The 17,483-nt window shown below is 41.2% G+C and overlaps 1 protein-coding gene across 6 annotated transcripts in view; it reads left to right on the top strand.

Annotated features, from left to right (window-relative positions):
- Positions 1-17,483, top strand: part of EIF2AK4 (eukaryotic translation initiation factor 2 alpha kinase 4) — a 103,453-nt gene that overhangs the window by 11,202 nt on the left and 74,768 nt on the right. For 3 of the 6 annotated variants that reach the window (XR_013370042.1, XM_077880578.1, XM_077880576.1), the window contains exons 2-6: positions 4,295-4,407; positions 8,232-8,334; positions 11,354-11,506; positions 13,234-13,314; positions 14,506-14,654. Coding sequence is in view for 5 of the 6 variants with exons in the window: in XM_077880578.1 (XP_077736704.1) it covers positions 4,295-4,407; positions 8,232-8,334; positions 11,354-11,506; positions 13,234-13,314; positions 14,506-14,654 (599 nt within the window). In the remaining variant the exon portion in view is untranslated. Of the gene's footprint in view, positions 1-4,294; positions 4,408-8,231; positions 8,335-11,353; positions 11,507-13,233; positions 13,315-13,530; positions 13,635-14,505; positions 14,655-17,483 lie in introns of those variants that run through there. The other 3 variants (XM_077880577.1, XM_077880579.1, XM_077880580.1) reach the window with 3 other exon arrangements.

Consider the following 17,483-nt stretch of genomic DNA (forward strand, 5'->3'; position numbering starts at 1 on the left):
CTGGCCTAGAGGCCTTCCCTGAGGCTTGTCAGCAATCCTTAACTGGATTCATTGTGTTTTATTAAGCATTCTCTTTAGTACAGAATATATTCAAAATATGTAATCCTCCAATAGGCCTCTTTTTTCTGAAGCTTGATCCTGTTCCCATGACTCTGGACATATAGTGAAGGGCTTTCTGTACCATTTCCCGTGAGAGCTGCTTACCTTCAGATGCGCTTTGCACTTCCCACATAAGGACAAAAGGGAATGTTAAACCAGATTTGCTGTCTTGCCACTGCAGGGATAACTCATTTCGTGTGGTGTATGTTATCTGTTACAAGTTCATTTCCATCCTGGGCCCAGGAAAGACCTATGCTTTGGTTTATATTCGTGGTTTCTACTTACATGGCGTGCTGATAATTTTAGGTCTACTTACATTTACATAATTCTTGCTCCTTGCAGCTATAGAGGACTGCTTTAACTTTGTTGCTTCAAAAACAAAAGATCTGCTATTAATTCCTGGGTGGTGTGCTTGCATTGTAACAGTTTGACTTAATCTTTTTCACATTGGGCTTATCTGGTCTTTAGGATTTTACTTGAAGAAAACCATCCGTATGGCGTTTCTCCTTATTTTCTTACCTTCTTCTTCCTTTTGCCTCTTTTAAACTCTCAGTCATTGTGGATTTTTTTTTTTTTAAGTTTTATTTATTCATGAGAGACAGAGACACAGGCAGAGGGAGAGGTAGGCTCCTGAATGGGAGCCCGATGTGGGACTTGATCCTGGGACCCTGGGATCACTCCCTGGGCCGAAGGCAGACACTCAGCCACTGAGCCACCCAGGCGCCCCTCATTGTGGATTTAGAACGGTATTCTCATTGTGTTTTTTTTTCTTTTAAGATTTATTTATTAGAGAGAGAGAGAAAGAGCATGAACGCCTGTGTACATGGGGAGGGGCAGAAAGAGGCAGAGAAATTTCTCAAGCATATTCTCTGCAGGGCTGTATCCCAGGACCCTGAGATCATGACCTGAGCTGAAATCAAGAATTGGTCACTCAATCCACTGAGCCACCCAGGTGCCCCATCATTGGTTGTTGTGAAAAAAAGTTTTCGCTGGTGGGCAATCAAGTGAGAAAATGAAAGGCAGAATAATTTATAAGTGAAGGTGTATTAGTATAAGATAATTTTTTTTAAGATTTTATTTATTTATGAGAGACACACACAGAGAGGCAGAGACATAAGCAGAGGGAGAAGCAGGATCCCTGCAGGGAGCCTGATGTGGGACTTGATCCAGGACCCTGGGATCAGGACCTGAGCCAAAGGCAGATGCTCAACCACTGAGCCACCCCGGTGCCCCTCTTTGAACCTCTTTACATGCTCTTCCCTCCTCTGGAATGCTCTGTCTCTCTGGCTTGTCTCAGCTTAAGCACAGTGTATGCAGATAGGTCTTCCCGATGACCAAGTCCAAGTATGTTCCCTCACCCCCACTGCCACTCATTCTCTAATGAGGGAGATAGGACTTGATTTTTGTCCTCTTAGAGTCTCTGGCCAGGTCTGAGAATTAAAGTGACACAGGGAGAATAGCATACAGATTTTTACCTGCACATTGGAAACCCCATAGGGAAATGAAGACCCAAAGAAATGGCCAGGCCTAACTGTTTACATGGTGTGTTGAACAAAAAGAAGCAATTGTTGAAAAGTAGCTAACATATGGGGAGGCTGAGGGAAAGGTAAGGGTTATTATACCAAGTTCTGTTTGTACAGAATTGTCTTGGCCTCGATGTTCTGTCTTTGATAAAAAGATTCTTTTGTTCATTCCAGTGTAGGAGTGCATCTTTCACATGGGTGTTTTATGTCCTGTTTTCAAGAAGGAAAGAGGAGGTCAGAAGGCCCTTTTTGCACCTTGTATTTTCAAGTACTCTTAACTCAAAATAATCCTTATAACAAAGTGGCATATTTTGTTGCGGCCAGTTCCATTACCCTTTGAGGCCGTCATGTCTTCTCTTTAGTAGCACTTTTTCTTTCTTTCTTTCTTTCTTTCTTTCTTTCTTTCTTTCTTTCTTTCTTTCTTTCTTTTTCTTTCTTTCTCTTTCTTTCTTCTTTCTTTCTTTCTTTCTTTCTTTCTTTCTTTCTTTCTTTCTTTCTTTCTCTTTCTTGATTCTATTTATTTATTTGACAGAGAGAGACAGAGGACACACAAGCAGGGGGGGTGGCAGGCAGAGGGAGAGGGAAAAGCAGGCTCCCTGCCCAGCAAGAAGACTGACGCGGGGCTTGATCTCAGGACCAACCCGGGACCCTGGGATCATGACATGAACCACTCAACTGACCAAGCCACTCAGGCGCACTTAGTAGCACTTTTTGAACTCAAACTTATGTGTTTATTGTTTGGACTGGAAGTTCCATGGCAGCTGGAACCACGCCTATTTTCTCACTTCACTGTGCTCACAGTTCCTGACAGCCCTGGGCCGTCACTGTGGGTATGAGGCATAAGCGTGAATGAGTGTGTGGAAGGCCTCTTGCTCATGGGACGTTTAACCACGTGCACAGAATTGTGCTTTCCTGGGGCCTTACCACGCTGCTTTGAGCAAGCATTAGGGTAAAGCCACTTGAAGACCGAGCTGATGTATTTTATATACATTGTTGATGAGAATTTTGTTTTTTGTATAATTCAGGGTACTGTGTGTTGTAAATACCTGTTAGAATTTAGTATTGCTCAGTATTTTTTTTTTTGCCACTAAAAAACTTTTTTAAAGATTTATTTACTTATTCATGAGAGACACAGAGAGAACGGCAGACACAGGCAGAGGGAGAAGCAGGCTTCCTGTGGGGAGCCTGATGTGGGACTCAATCCCAGGACCCCAGGATCACAACCTGAGAATTTTTGTCTTTTCCTTTTATGTGAAATGTAAAATAGTGTCACATTTCCCTTTTGGCTACCTGGATGTTCGAAGACAAAGTCAAGGCTCAGTCACAGCAGCTCAGGATGGGCACTCACTCAACAATGGAGTGGCTGATGAGGAAAACACAGGTTTGGGAGTCAAAGTTGGATCTGTGGGCAAGAAACTGAAACTTTTTTTTTTTAAGATTATATTTATTTATTTGAGAGAGAGCGAGAGCGTGCGCAAGAGTACACGAGCAGGGGGAGGGGCAGAGGCAGAGGGAGAGGGAGAAGCAGGCTCCACGCTAAGCAGGGAGCCCGATGCTCCCAGGACTCTGGGATCATGACCAGAACCGAAGGCAGACACTTAACTGACTGAGCCACCCAGATGCCCCAAAACTGAAACTTTCTGAGCTTGAACTACTTTATCTGTAAAATAGCCACAGTACCCACCCTTGCAGAGCTGGTAAAATGCCTGGACCATGAGAGTAAATACTTCTCTCAGCCTCCCTTCTCTCATGATGTATAATATAGATTATAATATAAACTGTCTCAAGCCCCTTTTGGAAAAAGCATATTTGATAAATTGAAGAACAATAAATGGGGTATTTAATGTTTGGTGAAAAGCAGTTGAGTGAGAGCATATCCGTATTTAGAAGAGGCATTAGATTTCCATGTTAAGGCTTTCACTTGTCATTGTCTCAGCATTCAAATTTCAACTGAAGTTTCCCCTGCTTAAAAGGCCCCTGACCCACCTGTCTGAAAATCTCCCTCAATGCTCTGTCCCATTACTCTGCCTGATTTTTTTTTTTTTTTTTTTTACAGCACTCATTATGGAGAATATTCACTTTTCTTCTCATGCGTATTGGCTCGTTGGGCCCATGTCTGTCCAAATTGACCCCTGTACTCCTAGCCTCTAGAAGGGTACCCATGCATAATCATGTGATTTGTACTCTGTAATGTGTGAATGAATAGAAGCCCGTGGAAGGCGTTGCTTTACTCCTTAGATAACTTTGAAAAAGAAAATGCAGTCTCTGTGGTGCAGGTTTTGTTTTTAAACTGTGCTTTAGGAGAAGACCAAATACCTGTATAAAAATGAAATTACATGTAATATTTAAAAAGTAGAACATTCAAGCTAAGATGCTGTTTATCTTATTTATTTATTTATTTATTATTAATTAATTAATTTATTTATTCATTCATTCATTCATGAGAGACACAGAGAGAGAGAGAGGCAGAGACACAGGCAGAGGGAGAAGCAGGCTCCCTGCAGGAAGCCCAATGCAGGACTTGATCCTGGGACTCCAGGATCCCGCCTTGAGCCAAAGGCAGACAGATGCTCAACTGCTGAGCCACCCAGGAGTCCCTGCTCTTTATACTAATTACTAATAATTGGCTCTTCAGCCAAGAAAAGGAAAAAGATTTTCTTCTGTTCTTTTAGGTCAACGAGCCCCCTGAAATCAACTTAGTTCTGTACCCTCAGGGCCTAACTGGTGAAGAAGTATACGTGCAAGTGGATTTGAGGGTTAAATGCCCACCAACCTACCCAGATGTGTGAGTACATTTATAAATACCTCCCATGTGATAGCACTTCTCTGTTTTGACAATATAGAAACAGATTGACATTAATGGTATTTTCTCTTTCCTGCCTCCATTCCACTTAAAATTTCATTTCCTATAACCTGTATTTCATTGAAACTACATCAACAGTAGGCATTTTCATGAATCTGTCTCATGTTAAGTCTGCTTATAGTTATAAAATAGTCACTTCAGATACTGATATTTACTCCATGACTAATTGTTTGCGTTCTCTAATGTGCTAATTTATGTTTAATTCCTCCTAAATTGGGAAGAGGAACAGTCTTAGAAGAAAAGGATAAAGGCATGAGGACTAGTAGAGTCCTTGTATTCTTAGTTGTGTCTTACTATTTTTTCTAGGGGGTGGGAGGGGCAGAAGGAGAGAATCCTTAAGGAGACTCCCCACCCAGTATAGAGCCTGACTTGGGGCTCAATCTCACAACCCTGAGATCAAGACCTGAACTGAGATCAAGACTTAATCGACTGAGCCACCCAGGTGCCCTTGTATACTTAGTGTTAAGCTATGGTTGGCATTAAGACTCAAAGTAGCTTTTTGGTGCTAATGGGAGTTTTATTTCCTAGAGGAAAAAGGAGATTTGAGTTACACTATTACCAGGGGCACTGCTGATGGGTCTCCATTGTGCAGGGCTGGCCCATGATGCATGGTGTGTGGCATCCCTAGCCCTAGCCAGTGATGTTAGGAGTGCTCTCCAAACTGAAACAACCATAAAACCCCACATATTTTCATATTCCCCCTTAAAGTGTACTGCCTCTGGATAAGAACCACTGGGAGAACAAAAGCATTGGCATTCAGTAGTCAAGTATTGTCTTTTTTTTTTTTTAATTTTTAAGATTTTATTTATTTATTCATGAGAGACACAGAGAGAGAGAGAGAGAGGCAGAGAACACAGGCAGAGAGAAGCAGGCTCCATGCAAAGAGCCTGATGTGGGACTCGATCCTAGGTCTCCAGGATCACACCCCTGGCTGACGGTGGCGCTAAACCGCTAAGCCACCGGGACTGCTCAAGTATTGTCTTTTTTTTCTTTTTTCAAGTATTGTCTTTTCAAAGTATATGTATATCCCATGTAATCTTTCCTCAGACATTCCACGTGGAAAGGCAGATGGGCTTGAATGATACTTTGTCATTTGAGCTAATTGTGCAGGGAACCAGCAAAGAAAAGTGGCAAATAAAAGGAAGCTGTGCCTTATAGAGTGGGTGGGAAATCTATGGAATTTGTTATCCTTTTTTTTTAAGTATTATTTATTTATTTATTCATGACAGAGAGAGAGAGAGGCAGAGACACAGGCAGAGGGAGAAGCAGGCTCCATGCAGGGAGCCTGACATGGGACTGGATCCCGGGTCTCCAGGATCACACCCTGGGCTGAAGGCGGCGCTAAACCGCTGAGCCACCTGGGCTGCCCTGGAATTTGTTATCCTAACAGCTGATAAAGAAGATGAAAATACGGATTGGCAAGATGAGTTTCTTTTTTTTTTTTTTAATTACAAAAAATTATATATATTTATTTGAGAGAGAGCACAAGTTGGGTGAAGGGCAGAGGGAGAATCAGACTCTCCGCTGGACAAGGAGCCCGATGAGATGTGGGGGCTCGATCCCAGGACTCTGGGATCATGACCTGAGCCAAAGGCAGACGCTTAACTGACTAACCCATCCAGGTGCCCCTTAAGATGAGTTTCTTGAATTTAGTGACCCTCCTTTGCCTCTAACACTGTGCTTAGAATAGATGTAGTAGGTATTGAGTATTTAATTAATGAATTGGTTAAAGGGTAATTAAATTTATGGAAGAAAAATAAGGCAGCACCTCTTTAGGTTTTATTCCCCCCCCCCCCCCCCAAATAGATGGTATCTATCCTGACAGCTGGAGGTCTAGCAATTCAATCAAGTTTTGACACAAACTAGCCATTGTTACTGCAGATCTCCTGGGTTAAGGGCTCATTTCCACAAAATTTCAAATGCCAGTTGCACATACCAGTATTTTTGATCACCTGGCCAAGAATATGTGGGCTCCTGCAACCCCCTCCTCAGGTTTGATCGTGTGTTAAAATAGCTTCTAGAACTCAGGAAGGCACTTTACTTAAAATTACCAGCTTACTATAAAGGTAAACAAAGGACCAGCCAAATAAAGAGCTGCGAAGGGAAGGAATGTGGTAAGAGGGGTGGAGTTTCTCTGCCCTCCACGTTGACAGGTAACCCCTGGGGGCACAGTCATCCCTGGTTGTAAACCACTTTGCTGGAGGACCATTCTGATAAACCTTGATGTGTCCAATTGATAAAAATATTATAGGATGATTAAAAAAAAAACATGGAAATTATTGTAAAAAGCTACAAAGTAGACATTATAATATCAGCGTATAAAATTATAAATTTTGTGACAATGGCATATAGAGAAAGCTGGACAGTTTTTAGTTTAATTAGTATTTATTATAGGTGGATTTTTCATCATTCTGTTAATCTTGCTATATAATGACTACTAAATTAAAAATAAATTACGTAAGCTTGACTTGGAGGAGCATTCTTATTCTTTGAGATGACATGGTACAGGAAAACTTTCTTTTTCTGCAAAATAGTCCTTAATGCCTCTGAGAGTCCTGGGTTAGATGGACCATACACAGACTCAGGGCTGTATGGCATTTTTGTTATTTTTCTCATATATATAAATTTCTTTCTGTCAGATTTCCATCTATCCAAGTAGATCATGATTGCAGTAATCTACCACACCAAAGCATTGAGAGATTATAGAGATGAGAATCATGAAGCCTTTTTGAAGTTAAAAATACCATCAGTTACTCAGAAATGCTTGGTAGGAAGTAGAGTCCTCATCTCTTCGGTAAAATTAAATGAAGCCTATTTGATGAATTGTTACTGGATATCTGTTGATTGGGAATCAAGGGGAACCTGAGGAGTGGCTGTGTACTTTGAATAGAGTGTTGAATGTCTGTTATGCTGGGCAGGGAGAACAGGAGCGTGCTCCGCATCTCTGTAATAGCAGAGTGTGCAGAGCACACCCAGGTAGATTCAGATATGAGTAAATGAGCAAGCATTTCCACCTCATTGACATCAGAAGGAGTGATGTGACACGGCACATGGTAGGAATGCTTGATGGATCACCGAGACTTCATTGTTTTTCTTTTCTTTAATATTTTATTTTATTTTTTAAGATTTTATTTATTCATGAGAGACCCAGAGAGAAAGGCAGAGACACAGGCAGAGGGAGAAGCAGGCTCCATGCAGGGAGCCCGATGTAGGACTCCATCCCAGGACCCTGGGATCACAACCTGAGCCGAAGGCAGACGCTCAACCAATGAGCCACCCAGGTGCCCTATGGTTTTATTTTTAAGTAATCTCTACACCCGGAATGGGGTTGGAACCCACAACCCTGAGGAGAAGAAGAGTCACATGCTCTACTGACTGAGCTACCCTGGTGCCCCATCTGAGGCTTCACCAGGCCTGGTTGTACTTGTCTTGCTTTATGCCGGAGCACACAAGTAAGCCCAGGGTACTTGGACTGTAAGAGCTGGGTTAATTGATGTTGTGGGGCAAGCTGGGATCAGCCTAGTAAGTCTGGTAATTCTCCCCTATGGGCCACAGGTGACTCCCACATCAAGCACTGTGTCCACAGAGTTGCTGGGATACAGTTGCAGTCCTTTGAGATGAAGGAAGATTTTGTTGGGGCATAGTGGCCTATATGAAATCCCTGTGCTCATTGCTTGGATCTAGCAAATATTAAGCAAAGAGGTCATACTTTTTGGAGTAACTCTTTTTTTCTCTTTCTTTTCCAGAGTCCCTGAAATAGAGTTAAAGAATGCCAAAGGTCTATCAAATGAAAGTGTTCATTTGTTAAAATCCCACCTAGAGAAAGTGGCCAAAAAACATTGTGGAGAGGTAAGATACATTCAACTGGAGTTGTAAGAGGATGGTAGAAATCTCATCCCAGTCACCAGTGTTTGCCTTTCTGCTTTTTGTTAGGCTTGGAGGCTTTTCTGTGGCAGCTCAAACCCAATTTTGACTAGAATGGTTTGTTTCCTATTGATATGTACAAAGGAGAACATTGTTAATGTACAGTTTTTATGAATGATGCATTGTAGAGTATCTATGGATGGTACCTTGGTTCTTCAGAATTTTTCTGAGAAGAGTCCATGTGAGTCCATTAAATAAATAAAAATCTTAAAAAAAAAAAAAAAAGGCAGGTGAACCTGGCCGTATGTTGGCACACTTTGGACTGGACATCCAAACCTGATTTTTTTTTTAAAGATTATTTATTCATGAGAGATGCAGAGGGAAAGGCAGAGACATTGGCAGTGAGAGAAATAGTTTCCCTGTGGGGAGCCCGATGTGGGACTGGATCACAGAACTCTAGGATCACGACCTGAGCTGAAGGCAGATGCTCAACCACTGAGCCACCCAGGTGCTCCCCTCGCATTCTCTCTTAAAAAGAAGAAGAAAAAAGTTGTTGTAAACATTTACCTATAGGTTTTTATGTGAGCATAATTTTTCCTTTTTCTGGGTTAAATGCCCAGGAGTGCAAGTTTCGATATATGAATGCTGCATTTCAATTTTGTAAGCAGCTGTCAAAGTTTTCCAGATTGGCTGTACCACCTTACATTCCCACCAGCAATATGTGAGTGATGCGAGTTCTCTGCATCCTTGCCAGCGTTTGGTGTTATCACTTTTTTATTTCAGCTGTGTTCTAATAGGTGTTGTGATGGTTGATTTTATTTGTCAACCTCGCTAGACCACGGTACCCAGATATTTGGACAAACATTGTTCTAGATGTTTCTCTGAAGGTATTTTTTAGATGAGGTTAACATTTATTTATTTAAAAAATTTTTTTTGAGGTTAACATTTTATTTATTTAAAAGATTATTTATTTATGCAGAGAGCCTGACGTGGGACTCGATCCAGGGTCTCCAGGATCACGCCCTAGGCTGCAGGCGACGCTAAACTGCTGTGCCACCAGGGCTGCCCGAGGTTAACATTTTAATCAGTAGACTTTGAGTTAAGTAAATTACCCTCCGTAATATGGATGGGCCTCATCCAATTGCTTGAGGGCTTTAACTGAAAAAGACTGGCTTTTCTGGAAGCAGGTCAGACCATACCTGCTGGGTCTCCTGCCTGTTGCTACCCCACAGATTTTGGACTTTTCAGCCTCTATAATAATTAATACTACTAATATTAATAATATAATAATTGTATAAGTCAATTTCTTAAAATCAGTCTCTTGCTGTACACACCTGTGTGCACGTGTACACACACACATACACACACAGACACCCGATCCTATTGGTTCTGCTTCTTTGGAAAATGCTGGCTAATACAGATATGTATCGTGAGGTGATAGTGGAATGTCTGTTATAAATAAATAGGTCAGGAGAAGCTTCTGATGAAGTCACATTTGAGTAGAGCACTGAGAGGAGCAGGACAAACAGCTGTATAGACATATAGGGAGAGAGGAATGAGAGCCAGTTTGGATAGTAGTTCTTATTTTCATCTAGTCTTTGTTCAGAAAATGCTAGTAATTTAAATTGATTGGCAAAAGAAAAACTCTCCACTGCTTGGCTCCTGTCCCCTTTCTGGTGTACAAGTGGTTTCTCTTTGATACAATAGAAACTGCCTACTTTCCCCAGCTTTTCTTAAAAGAGCTTTTCTTTTCGTTTCTTTATTTTTTTTTAACACTTTATTTATTTATTCATAAGACAGAGAGAGAGACAGAGACACAGGCAAAGGGAGAAACAGGCTCCATGCAAGGAGCCCGATGTGGGACTCGACCCCAGGACTCCAGGATTACGTCCTGAGCTGAAGGCAGGCGCTCAGGGTGAGCCACCCAGGCGTCCCTAAAAGAGCTTTTCTTCGAAGAATATGCCTCTTAGACTCTAGATTAGTATTTGTCAACTGTAAAGTGAAGTATATCCAGTGAATGCCACAGCCTCTGTTATAATAATAATTTTAAAAAAATACATTACTTCCCCCAATAATAACTGGTGTCCTGGCATTTACTCCTTGAGAGAAAGGTGAATGAACACCATGTGAACTAACTTTATATTGTGTACAGTGACTTTTATTACTAGTTATCACCCTTTTTTAAGTGCCTTAAGAAATAAGAATTTTTAAACTGCTCTACTGTAATTGAGGAAAAAGAAATGTCAGAGTGGTGGTCATCATCTGCAGAAAAAGCTTGACAGTCTTGACCTCTTTGGGGTTGGGACAGTGAATCAGTGTAGGGTCCCAGAAACCCTGGTTTTATGATTTTACCAGCCCAGATATGATTCATGACTCCTGGAGGTATGAGAAAGTGGCTCCTATGTTCACATAATGTCTGAGAGGGGGATATTTTTTCTTCTGGTAGTATCCATGAATGCTTCCCTAAGTGGAAATGGAATGCTTTCTTAGTATTGATCAGCCTCCTACTGGCCGGTTACTAGCAGGGAGATGATGTGGCGTTTTAAGTATTTGCCTCCATACCCCAAAGAATGTTTTTAGCATGCTGTATAGATGGATGAAAGCCCTCATGCTGGCAGTGATCCTTCTGCTATTGTTCTGTAGACAGGTTCTCTAGCTGGGAAAGTACTTTATTTTTATGCATTGTTAAATATTTTATCAGATTTATTTGTACAGAAAAATTTTATCAGATTTATTATACAGAAAATGCCAATAAATTGAATAGGACTGTAAAAGAAAAGTGAAGCTTTTTATTTATCTAGATAGTGATTTGTCTTGATAGCAGCACAATGAGGTGAGCCTGGAAAAGCTTTTTCCTGCTGTGATTGCATCATACACCTAATTTAGAACGTGTCATATCAAAGTGACCATCATCGTTGTAAGTGGGCCCCTGATTGCCTGCATGCTTGGGTTCCATCTTCCCATTATTTGACCGTTTGTGGTTGATTTTTCTCTATGCATTAAGGTGATGATATTTGAACTGGCCGACCATGTGCAGTCATTTCTCAGCGAGCATAACAAGCCCCCTCCCAAGTCTTTCCATGAGGAAATGCTGGAAAGGCGGGCTCAGGAGGAGCAGCGGAGGCTGTTGGAGGCCAAGCAGAAGGTAGAGCAGGAGGTGAGAGCCTTGTCACTACTGGTAACTGGGCCCAGACGACCGGGAGCTGCTATCAGTGTTTACTTCCATCTCTGCCTACACACTCATCTTTGTTTAGGCTGTGCTCAGCATTTGCTTCAAGAACTGGAGGTGTGAAGGAAAAAAAAAAACTGGAGATGTGTATGAGAGGAGCCCAAAGAGAAACAGAAATGTGACAAGTGGTTTCCTCCCCAACAAATATCTAGCTGCTTCTAGAACCCTCAGTCTAGTCCTGATCTTTAAAGAAAAGAAAAAAGTTCATTTAACCAAACGTCTTGTGGTCTTTCTGAGCTTGTAAAGCTGTGCAACAATTCACTGAGCTTTACAGGCTATTTTCTTCCCTCTTTTTTTTTTAATTAATTAATTAATTAATTTTAAAGATTTTATTTATTCATGAAGAACAGAGAGAGCGAAAGAGGCAGAGACACAGGCAGAGGGAGACGCAGGCTTTATGCAGGGAGCCCAATGTGGGACTCGATCCCGAGACCCCAGAATCACGCCCTGAGCCAAGGGCAGACACTCAACCGCTGAGCCACCCAGGCGTCCCAGATGTTACTGTTCTTGCAGTTACTTCCAGGGTTTTGTTACTATGCTTTTCTTAGGTTCTTGCTCTTGGTTCTGCTTTTTCTCCCCCTTCATTTTGTTCATCTTGTGCTCATGTTATCACCTCTTTGTGGCTGCCATTCATTTGTTACTTCTCATCTCCTATTTAATTGTGTAGCCTTGTTATTCTGTAGGGTTTAAAGTTCCATATTTTCATTGTTTCTAGGAAGGCACATTTTTATTAGTGACTATTTAGCTATCAATCTTGTTTTGGTATACTGTTTACCTTCAAGTTTTGAGTATTTTTTTCATTTTGTATTATTGCTAATGCAGTTTTTGGTGAGTCTCTTAATGGTTTTTATATCTACAACCTGGAATTTTAGGGGACTCATTAAAAAAAAAACCAACATACTATTTTTCCCAACCTAAATTCAGTCCCACTTGAGCAATAGTTACGTGAGTCAAATGGATGGAAATTAGAAAATTTAATGTTGAGAAAAGTAGAGAAAATAGCAAAAAGTCCGTGGCATGCAGGGATGGTTCCTGAGCCACTGCCACCCCAGGTCCAGGCACCAGGGACAGCTCAGCCTGCTTGCACCAAGTTGGTCCCACGCTCTAGCAGAGAGCAGACACTAGTACATGTTCTCTACAGATAGGCAGATGTTAAAGAGGAGGGGCTGGGAATAACAGGGAGGCCCATGGTGGTGCTGTAGTGAATGTTTCTCATGAAGAGTGGGGAGTCAGCACCCCTCCCCATACAGTCCTGAAACCTTACTAAAAGGAAGCAACAGTTGTATTAGAACGGATGAAACCGACATAACGACAGCTTGTTATAAGGTTCTGTGTATTCAGGCCTTTTAGGAAGGAGGGCTTGAATCATAGAAATGCAAAAGATGTTTTGGGGGGACGCCTGGGTGTCTCAGTGAGTTGGGTGTCTGACTCTTGATTTTGGCTCAGGTGATTCACTTGATTTTGGCTCAGGTCATACCCTTGCGATGGAGTGTATTTGTCATTCTCTCCCTCTGCTCCTCCCCCCTGCTCGTGCTCTTTCTCTCTCTCCCTTAAATAAAATCTTAAAAAGAAATGCAAAAGTTTTTGTGATTGTGGAATTTATATGTTGTCTGGGTTTCAGAGAATGGTATTTGATGCACTATCATTCATTTCAGCAACGTGAAATCCTTCATGAGATTCAAAGAAGGAAAGAAGAGATAAAAGAAGAGAGAAAAAGAAAAGAAATGGCTAAGCAGGTATACTATCAATTGTACCACACTAAAATAGTCTACATTTTGTGAAATATAAAATGTTTCTATTTCCATTGATAATGTTTTCCTCTCCTGTGTTACTATCAGTAGTAAAGCTGGAAATGAAGCACTAAAAAAAAAAAAAAATCCCCCAAATATCACTCATTGTGTATTCCAGATTGCCCAAAATGGAAGCAAGATTTAGAGTTGTATGTTATTTGAAGATGACGCGGGCTGATGGAATGACAGTAGTTTATCAAAAAAAAAATGAGTCAAGGGAGAGCAAAGATTGAAGCTTTGATAATTAACCCAGACTGGAATTCTTAGTATGTACTTGGAAAATACAACTATTTGTTCAACTGAAGAGTGAATGGAAATCATACAGATCCGCTGGAGATTGTATTCAGTAATGGAAAAGAAGGATCCAACAAGGCAGATATAAAAAGCAGTGGTAGAAAAGGATGAAGTCCTTTTTCCTATATTTTTCTTGAGTCCAACGCGGTCAACATAACAGTTACACATGTTTGGAGAACTCTAGAGAAAATTATACTCTTTTGTAGAATTATGGCATTTAACTCTAAGGGGTAATGGGTGGGTGTACATTGTGATGTCCAAGTAAGCAGCACCTGGCTTTAATTTAAAGCTTTGGTGTTTTTACTGCCAGCTCTTTGACCTTGACAGGTGACACTAAATGTGACTCATTTTCCTCATCCCTTAACATGAGACCGATGACTCCTCCCTTCCTTCTCATGTAGTTATTCCCACAGATAAATGTTCTGCCCTTTCTGAAAGTACAGAGCCATACATAAATGTAAGGTGATAGGACTGTTTCCATCAGCCCTGTCTTCCTCTGATCCCACCTGCCCACCAGCCACTTTATTCTCTCTTTGCATGCCTCTTCCTTGTCTTCTCCCTCTCTTGCTCTTCTTTCAACTTTTCACCCATCTTGTAAGATTCTAAGCATTTTCACTTAGAAAATTCACATTCTGGTGATATTATAACCTGGTCTTCAGTTCTTGAACCAATACACTCTGGACATTGAATTTTTAAAAGTTAAGTTCAACTTAATATTATTACACTTGAAAACATTCAGCTTAAATAAAATTTGCACTCTCTACTAAACTAATGACTATGTACCATGATTGTCTCCTATTTATGACTTGTATCTAAAGTCAATTTTACTTTTCTTTTTTCTAGGAGCGTTTGGAAATTGCTAGTTTGTCAAACCAAGATCAAAACTCTAGGAAAGACCCAGGAGGACACAGAATATCTGCCATTCTACATGGAGGCTCTCCTGACTTTGTAGGAAATGGTAAACATCGGACCAACTCCTCTGGAAGGTCTAGGTAAGTCCATGGGATTTCTGATTAGGAAAGATGAAGATTGTAGAAAAAACAACTTGTAGCAACATGTGATGGAATTTTCAAGTAATAGTTTTAGTAACTTTTTCAAAGGCTATAAATCTTAATAGTGTAAAAGAAGATTTTCATTTGTTCTAACTCAATCTGAGTATCCTTTTTTTAAATTTTAAGTTTTTTTTTTTTTTTTTTAAGATTTTATTTATTCATGAGAGACACAGAGAGAGGGGCAAAGACTTAGGCAGAAGGAGAAGCAGGCTCTTCACAGGGAACCCAATGTGGGACTCAATCACAGATCCGGGATCACACCCAGAGCCGAAAGCAGATGCTCAACCACTGAACCACCCAGGCGTCCCAGTCTGCAGCCTCTTTAACCGGGACAACTCTGATTTTCTTTTTCTGTGGGTTATAAGAAACCAGTAAAGCTTTATTTAACAAAAGGTTTCTGTTATTTAAAACAAAAGAACAGAAAACCAGGCACTATTCTAGTAGAACTTAAAGCCTTGATACTCAAGGGCCTGGCCTTTTCTTTTCTTTTATAAAGATTTTATTTTTAAGCAATCTTTGTATCCACTGTGGGGCCCTAGCTCACAACCCCAAGGTCAAGAATTGCATGCTCCACCAACTGAGCCTGCCAGGTGCCCCAAGGGCCAGGCCTTTTAGCCCAGTTTTTCTCCGATGAGTCATTGCTTTTGTGGAAGAACTTCATTTTCTGTGTCTTTCAAGTTGTCCTTTTTCCCCCTTGAAGGAATGACTTTTTAAAGAAAATCAAATAACATAAAACTAAACATTTTCAAGTATATAATTCAGTGTCAAATTGCCTTTTGTGAAGTACAGACACAGTCCTCCCTGATCCCTGTCTTCTTTCCAGGGGTGTTACACCTCATAACTGGGTACTTCGGACTTTTTAGGAGAAGCCAAAGTGGGAAGAAAAGTCTCTGTAAGGAGTTCATGGAAGAGAATCATTTCCCACAGATTCGCAGCCACCTTTTTTGCAGCTTACTAATGTGTAGCTTAGAGTCTAGGATGTATTACCTGTTTCCACCATCAAACAACATCAGGTCGTCTCCTAGCTTGTTTTCCCCCTTTTTTTTTTATAGCTTATTTATTTTTTTAAGATTTTATTTATTTATTCATGAGAGATACACACAGAGAGAGAGAGAGAGAGAGAGGCAGAGACATAGCCAGAGGGAGAAGCAGGCTCCATGCAGGAAGCCTGATGCGGGTCTCGATCCTGGGACTCCAGGATCATGCCCTGAGCCAAAGGCAGACGCTCAATCAGTGAGCCACCCAAGTGTCCCCTAGCTTGTTTTCCTGATCCTCAAACCAGTTAATGTAACTGCTGGCTGTTCATCCTTATAGAGAACAGATTCCGAAAGGTATAAGACATGGGATTCCCTGCACTCTCCCCAAAAAACTAGGGAACCACTGAAGTATATAAAGGACGTGGGTAGGAAAGGAGCGAATCCTTTTCTTTTTTCTTTTTTTAAAGATTTTATTTATTCATGAGAGACACAGAGAGAGAGGGGGGCAGAGACACAGGCAGAGGGAGAAGCAGGCTCCACGCAGGGAGCCCCACGTGGGACTCCATCCCAAGTCTCCAGGATCAGGCCCTGGGCTGAAGGTGGCGCTAAACCACTGAGCCACCAGGGCTGCCCAAAAGGAGTGAATCCTTGATAAATATTTCCAAACTTGTGATTCTCCATTGATCACTGTTTCTCTACTTGGTTCCTTGGAGGCATAGACTAGTTCACCTCAACTTAAGCAGTGTCGAGAATTCTTACTTTCTGTCCTCAATACTTCCCTGAGTTTGAAACTAAGGGATGAAGAGCTAGTTTTCTGTGGCATCTTGATGAATTAGACAGGAAGTTGAGGATATCTTCCATGTTTCAGGTGAGATTCTCCTTTTTTCATATCCTGGTCCAACCAACTACCCTATCAGTCATGTTGGCAGAACAGTCTTTTGGATGAGAGCCCAATTCTTAAGTCCCCCTTTGACAGATTGCCACCTCTCTTCTTGCTACTTGGCTTTTAAAAAAAACCACCTTTTCGGGGCACCTGGGTGGCACGGTTGGTTAAGTGTCTCTAACTCTTGGTTTCGGCTCAGGTAGTGATCTCAGGTTCTTGGGATTGAGCCTCACGTTGGGTCCTGTACTTCATGTGGAGTCTGTTGGAGATCATCTCCCTCTCCTTCTGCTCTCCCCATGCTTGCACTCACTCTTTCTCTGTCTCTCTAAAATAAATAAAATCTTTAAAAAAAATTCACCTTTTCTTGTTTTCAGGCATCAAGCTCCTAGGCACCTAATTTAGTTTTCTAAAATTGAATTATCTCTAATTCTCTGTCCCTTAGAAGATGTAGTTAATAATATTTGGCAGTTTTGTTTAAAACATCCTTTATCTTTGCATAACACAGCTACTTGGAAAAACTGATTGCATGGGTGATATTCCTAATAATATTGTAATCCCCTGTGAACATTCTGTAATCTCAAATAGACCCTTGATGATGAGACCACTGTTAATGCTTCTAAATTACATTTGTTTGCATTGGGATAGCTATTTATTATTTTTTTTCTTTATTTCCTTTTTTGGAGCTGGAGTGGGAGAAGGAGAGAGAGAATCTTTTTTTATTTTTAAAGATTTTATTTATTCATGAGAGACAGACACAGAGAGAGAGAGAGGAGGGCAGAGACACAGGCAGAGGGAGAAGCAGGGTTCATGCAAGGAGCCCGACGTGGGACTTGATCCTGAGTCTCCAGGATCAAGCCCTAGGCTGAGGGTGGTGCTAAACTGCTGAGCCACCCAGGCTGCCCCAAGAGA

The sequence above is a fragment of the Canis aureus genome, chromosome 32 (genome assembly GCF_053574225.1).
Source record: "Canis aureus isolate CA01 chromosome 32, VMU_Caureus_v.1.0, whole genome shotgun sequence".
NCBI lineage: Eukaryota > Metazoa > Chordata > Mammalia > Carnivora > Canidae > Canis > Canis aureus.